This window comes from Garra rufa, chromosome 16 (assembly GCF_049309525.1).
Source record: "Garra rufa chromosome 16, GarRuf1.0, whole genome shotgun sequence".
In the NCBI taxonomy this organism is placed as follows: domain Eukaryota; kingdom Metazoa; phylum Chordata; class Actinopteri; order Cypriniformes; family Cyprinidae; genus Garra; species Garra rufa.
In genome coordinates, this window is record NC_133376.1 from 9971476 (window position 1) to 9980427 (window position 8952).

At 37.6% G+C, this 8952-nt stretch overlaps 1 protein-coding gene across 1 annotated transcript; it reads right to left on the bottom strand.

Moving 5' to 3' along the window:
• Positions 1-5262: 5262 nt before the first annotated feature.
• On the bottom strand, positions 5263-8453 carry phox2bb (paired like homeobox 2Bb). Its single transcript, XM_073820984.1, has 3 exons — positions 7980-8453; positions 7107-7294; positions 5263-6743 (listed from the first exon to the last, which is right to left on the bottom strand). The coding sequence occupies exons 1-3, from the start codon at positions 8218-8220 to the stop codon at positions 6318-6320; spliced, it is 855 nt and encodes a 284-aa protein (XP_073677085.1). The 5' UTR covers positions 8221-8453; the 3' UTR covers positions 5263-6317.
• Positions 8454-8952: the final 499 nt, after the last annotated feature.

Consider the following 8952-nt stretch of genomic DNA (forward strand, 5'->3'; position numbering starts at 1 on the left):
TGGCTGTTGAGATGAAACTGTTTAGTTACATTCTATTTATATTTTTCTGTGTCAGTCCTTACGGAATTGCATTATTCGCTAGCAATTTTGTGCAATTATTATGAGGAGCAATCTCTATTTCTCTGTTCTGCATTTTATTATAGACTACTTCATGCTGCAGAAAAGAACTATTCCTAACAAGAATACTTTTTTCTTCATTTTGCTCTGATTTTTCCCATTCCAATGCAGAGACGTCAGTGAAGAATCATCAGAATCGTCGGTGAAGAACTCCTCGCCTAGACAGCGCAAGACCACGGAAAACAGATGAGTCCTCGGCAAATCTGACTTTGCTACAACATGGAACTTTTGCATTATTGACCCACTACTAATATTATTTTATCGATTTTAAGGATAAAGGAAAGAGGATTGAGAAATGACAGACTTTGTTTAAATCTTTGATGAGCACAAAAGTATAAAGGTATGCACAAGAATAGGCTATATGTGGTAAATATGCATACTATGCCCAATGGCAGTAACTAAGTCCATCCTTAAATTTTATAGTGGGTCAAACCTAGGCATTTCTAATTGTAGGAAGGCAGATGATCAAGTAGAAGGTGAAAACACTGGTTAAGCAGGAGCTCTTACTGATATATAACTCAAGGTCTATTATAGTGCAGAGTTTAGCAGAAAAGTGGACCTTGAGGGCCAGAGCTGTAAATGCTAAACATTAAAATAAAAATAATAAAGAATAAAGTTAATGAACTGATGTAATTAATAATGTTATTCTATTTGATGTGAATTAGCAAATAAGAATAATGTATTCTCTTTCTCTTACCTGTTCTCTTATTCTCTCACCAGACGTGATAACAGTCATTACCAGGAGAGGGCGCTCAAACTCTACACAAATGCTGTTTTGGCCTCACCCTTTTTAGAAGTAATAGATATTGTTCCTTTGTTGGCTACAGTGTGTGTCTGGTGCATATATAACATTAAGTTATAATATTTTCTTATATTTTCTGTCTCTCTTTTACTGTCAATTTATGTGTAAGAATGAAATTTGAAATTAATAGTTGGATGACGCAACTACAATGTCAAGTTATTATCAGTGCTACATCCCCTCACAAAGAGAGTCCTACACACGAATGCACATTATTTATTTCTACCTTGTCTGTCTGTGCCACGACTCGTTATTCTATTGTTCATGACAAATACATCAATTTAAATATAAAATTAATATACACCATAGTGTGTGAAAAAATATATTCAGAAGGAACATTTCATTTTAGAAATATTTATTTTTATTTCCCCACATCTCTTCTTTCCCAGTATGGCACGGCATGAAATAGGAAATTACACTAATAATGGTAAGACTAGCTAATAGCTGGCTGCTGATTGTGTGCATTGTAAGACGAGGAGTACCTTAAACTTTTAATAGCAGCTAAATAACATTTGGTAAAATAAATGACTTTTGTCTAACTTTCAAAAATTGTGAGATGAATTGGAATAGTTCCAAGATTTTTGTAGAATCTATGCCGAATATTTACGATTCTTGTAATTTGTTTGTGACAGATCATGTGTGTTTACTAAAACATATTTTCAGCAGTGTTGTAACAGTCAAATTACAGTTGGACTAGCATATTATATTGAATTATTTTAATTTTAGTGCTACTGATTTCAGTTAGGCTCTTCTGAAAGCTCTCTGCGAAATTTGGAATCGGTTTTCGATTCTTAATGTTTCAAAATTGAAGAATCGAGTGAGTCAGAGTAATTACACTCTAAAACAAAATGGTACTAAATAGCACTAATAGTGGTTAATTTGCAGGTAATCATAGGGGAACCACTTTAAATGCAATACCTCATGTCTTTAAATGTGCTATGTAGAACCAAAAGAGGAACACCATTCTCCCATTCTACTCTCATATGTTTGCAATAATTGGGAATGTACTTTAATGGTACATTATGCTTTTCTGAGCTGTAAAAGTCTCGTTTGGGGGCCTGGAATATTTCGTTATGGGGGGCCTTGGGGGCAAAAGGGTTGTGAGAACCACGTTATCTGCAAGAAATACACTGTATTTTAATGTTGTTTTTTAATAATTTCCCCCAACTAACCTAAGAGTCTAAGAAACATAGAGAACCTTTAAAGAACCATACTGGTCTTAACAGGTTCTTTAAATTGTAGCGGTGCTATGTATCACCTAAACCACTCCAAAAAACCTCTGAAGAACCAATTGTTTTGTGTGTGTGTACAGAAACGCAGAAAATGGCTAGATGGAGCCGTTCTCACATATATCTGCAGCTCGCGTGCAAGATCTCGGGGTTGGGGGGCTTGTGCTAGTAGCTGATACAGAAAATAAGCAGTTTTACTGGCTCAAAGTATTTTATGTAGGCTATTTTAAAAAATGCTAAAATACCAAACTTAAAGGTATTTGAATACAGATTAATTTTTTTAATAATTTCAAATACAAATTCGAATTCGTGTTTACGAATGTATGTAAACGATAGATAGGCCCTATCTGAAATGTTGCCCTTTGATCTACCTCAAAGCTTCAAGTGTGTGTGGTTAAATCATGTCTATTTATTTTATGCTGATAAATTTATTAAGTAATTTAGATCTGAATAGGTTTTTGTAACTCACTGTCAGACAAGCCTTTTTAAAAAGGCAAACTTCTGAAATCCTGCGTTCTGCATAGAAAACGAAAGGAGGAAATGTAGTTGAAATCGATTTCTACTAGCCTAAATAGACCATAAAAGCGATCGAATGAATTAGAATTACGGACTGTTGTAAAGTGCTTTGTAAGGAGTCAACCTCATGTAGTCAACAGCCGGACAACACAGTTACACCGAAACACAGTTACCATGTTACCTTTACAATAATGAAACAAACCATGTGTTTTTTTTTTTTTTTTTTTTTTTTTGGGTCACACACCTAATGGTGGACTTAATAGTGGTCATATTGCATTGCAAAACACTTTTGCTTCTATTAAGGTGGGATATAGGCAAGGTTATGGACAGGTTTGGTCGTATGGGTAAGTTTAAGGGTGGGTTTGGGTATAAGGATTGGTTCAACAGTGGTCATTACAGAAATTAATTACAAAAAAAAAATATATATATATATATATATATATATATATATATATATATACACACAATACAATATATACATATATTATATATATTATAAATATATACAATATACAATGTAAAAACATGTATGTACACAATAAGTACATTGTACCAAATGATTAATTAAAATGTAAGTGCATAGTAGTTAAGGCCTACTATGTCAAGTGGGACCGTTTTTTGGTTTGTTTGTTTGTTTGTTTGTTTTGGCGTATAGATTCAATTTAATTTGCTCTATTTAATTTGCTAATTAAATACATTAAAATGAATTATTAGATTCAATCGTTCGTCGCTGTAGTTCGTAAAAAAAAGAAATGATAACTGTACAGACAAGTGCAATGAGAGGAGCGAAGATGTCCAATGACTTATCGCAATGTATGAAAAACGGCAAAATACTGCACCTCATGAGTCGTCAAGACATCTTTCCACTGACATTTTCTTCACTTTCTACAACCTCCTCCACTTCCACTTATCTGACAAAGGCGCTTGCGCCTGCACTGCAGTGTTGTGCGCAGCATAGTTGTAATTGTTATCACTTTGAGTAGATATCACACTGAATAATGACATTGTATCTTCATGAGTCCTTGGTGGGTTTTCTTTGCAGCAGGAGCGCGCATCGCAGTCTATTGGTTAGTTTACTTGAATTAGTCAGAAATTATGTCGACGACCACAGCCAAAACAAAACAGTCCGGGTAAGGTCACAATGATAGCATAATGTAGACCAACGCTTGATTTATGAATGTCTTAAACGACAGCTTTCACCTACCCATTGTTCACTCCTCTAGTGTAACTACAAATAAATTTGTGAAACCAAAACCCTGACAACGTAGATTTTAATTAATAGATGGCTGGTTTGCACAAAATGTTTCCTTGCTATTGAAATAAAAAGTATTTTAACATTATACAAAAAATATAGGTCTAACGAGTTTTTCGATGATCAGCAACTGACATTTTAGCTCTTTATGAACAGACAGCGACTCTCGACACTGTGTCTCTCAAGAGCTATAGATACGTCGTTTTCGGGACACGCGGCTCTTATTTTTAAATTATAATTGTCCTCGTATTTTAAGTGTCTGCGTTTCCGTGCTCGCTTCTTTGTTTTTGTTATTTTCTTATCTTCGTGGAAATGCAATAGATAAGAAAATAACAAAAACAAAGAAGCGAGCACGCAGACACTTAAAACACGTGCTTAGATCTCAAACCAGATGATTTAAAAATATGCATCTATGTGTCTCTTTGTAAATATGGATAGTTCATAGCTAGTTCGCTAGCGTTGATGTCCGTCATTGTATTGTTGTTGTGTTGTAGTGCAAAGTCCCTTACAACGTCGCGTTTTTTTTCATCACTTTCTTTTGCTGATTTGTAACTATGCTGATTTGTATTGCTTCATTGTCTTCGATGTTATAAGAATGATCTTAAGAACGTGATAGCACGTTATCGGAAAAACTATTGTTTAACTATTGTTGTCGCTGTATGCCATTTTGATACTTTATGCACATGCGAACATCTTCTGGTCTTGCTGCATCAGAGCATCTATAGAATATATATGTGTGTGTGTGTGTGTGTGTGTGTGTGTGTGTGTGTGCGTGTGTGTGCGTGTGCGCGCGCGCGTGTGTGTGTGTGTGTGTGTGTGTGTGTGTGTGTGTGTGTGTGTGTGTGTGTGTGTGCGCGTGTATTAATATGATATTAAAAACGTTTTGTTTTTAATGTCAAGTTTTACTCTTGTATATGGGTCTGCATACAATCCACTTGGTCCACTGACTGTGCAACTTAAGCCGTTTTTAAACCGTTTTAAAGGTGTACAGTAAGATATATCTACTGACTGACTTTAGAAGATTAAAATAAAAATCAAACCGTTTCTGTTGCAAAATCAGTGTGTTGGAGAGGAAATATGAAAAGGTATGAATAACTATAGTGTCTATATATTTCAGTGTCGTGACAGCATCATTCACCGGAATCTGTGTTAGTAGCCAGGCGCCTTGTGCGGCTGTCCAAGGTGCTGAATATACGCCCTCTCGGCCATCCGAAGCTCGTAAAACACAAAAGATATTTTGAATAAATTTCAAAATAATTTTTGATCTTTTGAAATGAATTTAGCAATGTTTCAGTTAAAGTAGATACTTTAAAGAGGAAACAGGACAATGTTATTTTAGCATCATAATCGTTTTTATCATCAACAGCCATGTCAATGGTACACCTGAAAAACTATGTGCACATGTAGAAATATTTCCTTCTTAAATATAAGCATCCATTACCTACATATAAATAATTCTCAAATCCTGGACAAAAACGTGTTACATTATGCTCACAAAATAGGTGAAATCATTATAAAATTGGACGGAGAAGACAACATGCAAATAATATAGAAAATAAATACAATGTTTTGCATCCATTCCCTTTTTCCTCCAAAGAATGCGCCAGTTGTAACTTGTAAAACATTATAAAGACTCAGTGAACTACAAGGGGGATGTGGTCTATGTTTATCTAGGACGTCAATACGTTTTAACACTATACAATTTGAGCCACAAAAACACAGCTGTAGAAAGACACACAAAACGTTTACGTATTCTTGTTAACAATGAAGTATGTACTTGTGCCATTTTGAAGAACAATTTGCCTTAGAATAATGGTATGTATATAGATGAATGTTTGCAGAATGTTGGGTTCTAAGGCTTGGTAAATTTATAGGTAAAAATATATAACAGTGCCACATTTGGCAGTATTCTGTATACAGACATGTAACTTGCGCTATTTTTATGTTTAGAGTCAATGTAAACAAATAATTATGGCGCCAAGATATAATGACATGTATAATGACACTGAATAATGACATTGTATCTTCATGAGTCCTTGGTGGGTTTTCTTTGCAGCAGGAGCGCGCATCGCAGTCTATTGGTTAGTTTACTTGAATTAGTCAGAAATTATGTCGACGACCACAGCCAAAACAAAACAGTCCGGGTAAGGTCACAATGATAACATAATGTATAGTATTATTATCCAGCTTCTGGTGTAAACCAATGGCATCGTAAATAGTGGAGTGAGGACCAGAGGTGGTCTCTTCTTTCTGAACCAGTGGTAGAGATACAGATACAGGGCTTTCTCCTTCTTATGGCATTCTCCTTTTTCCACTTATCAGTTATCAGTGACTAGAGTACAAACTTACTTGTTTGTTTGTTGAATCTCGCGGTCGTCGTTTCTTTTCTGCATCAAGCACTAACTCAAAACATGCTGGTCTTTACTAAAGTGGCTTTGGCTCCGTTCTGTCTTTGTAATGAGGACAGAACACTAGCGAACGGTCCGCCCAGAGAGTCCGGAATGGAGGTAATGGTGCCCGGGGCTGAGGCCCAACCTTGACTCGGCGCTGTGCCTCCCATACCAGCCACTGACGTCTTCACCTGTTCAACTGGGCCGTTCCCTGTGGCGCTGACCTGTCCGCCAGTGGGACTTGGTCCACCGCAGTTGGAGGTAGGGTTTGGGTTAGACCCGGGCCCACCAGTGCTGTCAGGATCGGTAGCCTTTGCCTCTTTGCTGTCCTCCTCTCGCGAATCAGATTTCTTCCCAGACCCGTTTTTTGCTGCAGCAGCTGCTGCGGCGGCTGCACGTTCTTGTTTGCGAAATTTGGCGCGCCTGTTCTGGAACCACACCTGTAGAAAATGCGCATTACATAGTTCAAAACATGTTTTACCTTACAATGTTCGTGTTTTATTGTACCTGCATTAGTACTGAGTAACAAACTATGCCATTATGTAGTATGAACGTTCATTAGATTAATAAAGAAAAGATAATAATATTATTACTATAGCAGATAATAGGAATGTATAACATAGGAACTACTAAGTGCTACATAGTTCTTAAATCAGAAAATAAAACAAAATAAAATAACATAAAAAACATAAAAACTGCAGTGTATAACACTCCTGTGTTATATTATTATATTGCACGAATTCACTTTTAATGTTTCTGTTGTAAATATAAGAAATGTAAAAAGTCAGTGGAGGATATCCCACCTGCACTCTAGCCTCGGTGAGATCGATCTTTAGCGCGAGCTCCTCTCGTGTGTAAATGTCTGGGTAGTGAGTCTCAGCGAACACGCGCTCCAGCTCTTTGAGCTGAGCGCTGGTAAAAGTTGTCCGAATGCGTCTCTGCTTCCGCTTCTCATTCAAACCTCCATGGTCAGTGAACAGCTTGTAGGGGACTGTTCAAATACATAAGTCAGGTGTTAGCCATTTGTGTAAGTATAATTGTTAAATTTTTTTACTAATTGTCACTTTAAATCTTTCGAAGTAAAACGTGCAACTTGTTGATTCCCATAGCAAGAAATTCAAATTCAAATAAAGTTTCTAAACTAAGCATGTTCAGTTACTTGCGTCATAAATTGTTTAAGATAAGATAAAATCGTGATAAAAGATAAGGTTATGAAAATCCCGAGTCATCTGTAATCCTGTTATCTATGAAATTCTGTTAATTAAATGTTATTGGCGACTGGATTCGAAACTTGTCATAAATGCTTCTATCTCTTCTATTGTTGCTACTGCAACTTCAATTCAGTGTCAATAATGAGCTTAAGTCTCTGGTTATTTCATTATTTTCGAAGGTTTATGTCTCATCGCAAAGTAAATAAATTATGCCTATCATTTTGGCAGCTTAAGATAATTTTGTTGGCGGTTAGGGTGTGACTGGGATAGTGTAACCCCATAACTGAATTACCTCTTGCCTGCAATCGCTTCTAACGTGATAAATTCTTTCATTTGTGTAAGCAAATTTCGTTTGGTAAATACTAAACACGTTTCCATTTTCGAAAGCAATCAAGGCGTCCTATATACCGGGGCCATGATTCTTGAGCCTCTCAGCTGGCAAACTAAATGTGTCTCTGGGCTTACCTGCGGCGTACGGACTGCTCTGGTGGTCCCGCAGGGTGCCCAGGCTACAGGAGCCCGGTGTAAGCGACGGGCACCCGGAGGTGGCCCCAAACGTCGTCCTGATGGGATTGTACTGAAAGCCACTGGCTTGGCTGCAGGAGCTGAAGTCCGCATAGGCTGACGCCAGGCTCGAAGTGTCCATCCCGGCCATACAGGACTCGTAGGCAGAGGAATTGAGGTAAGAATACTCCATTTTATACATTGAAAAGGCTCAGTGGAGAAGGAAAGCTGCACTCCCAAAGAAAAATACACACAAACGTCAAATTTAAATTTGATTAAATTGGCGAGGAGCACATGAAAAAAGCAAGCCAAAACGCAGACGAAGTTGGGGAGCTTGTGATGGCTGAATTTTTACTGGTTTGAAGGAGGCTCGTGCTGTGGGTAGATGTGCACTGCTCGGCGCCTGCTCAAAAACTGCCCTCCTTTATAGGAGCTGAGCCTTGTTTTATGAAAAGCCTCCCAAGGAGCCGCCTAGCCCCAGGTCTCTAGAGCATATAGTCCTCATAATAAACTTGGCTCTTTCCGCTTGGACAATAGCACGGCGTTTGGGTCTTATTGCTAGCGCTTTTTTACATGACAATAACTCATCAGTCTATTGGGCTGGCACTGGGGGATCGGGCTGTCCAACCTCCCTATCATTGATCCCCTGCATCTCTAATTAGAATTTAATACCCCACCATTACGCGCCAGCCCCCTCCACCACATATAGCCCTCTCTCTCAAACCGCCATCTTGCCCTTTAATTCAATCACACCACTTGGAAATAATGAAAGTTGGGTGACGATTCTCCCTGATCCAATTTTCCCCAAGCTTTTAAGCCTTTAAACCGGTGGTATACCTTGGACTGAATTTTCGATAGTATTTCCCCGTCTCCTTTACTTTTTCCTCTCTCCTTTTCTATTTTCCTTTGCACGGCTCTGCGTGTTTGGTACTAG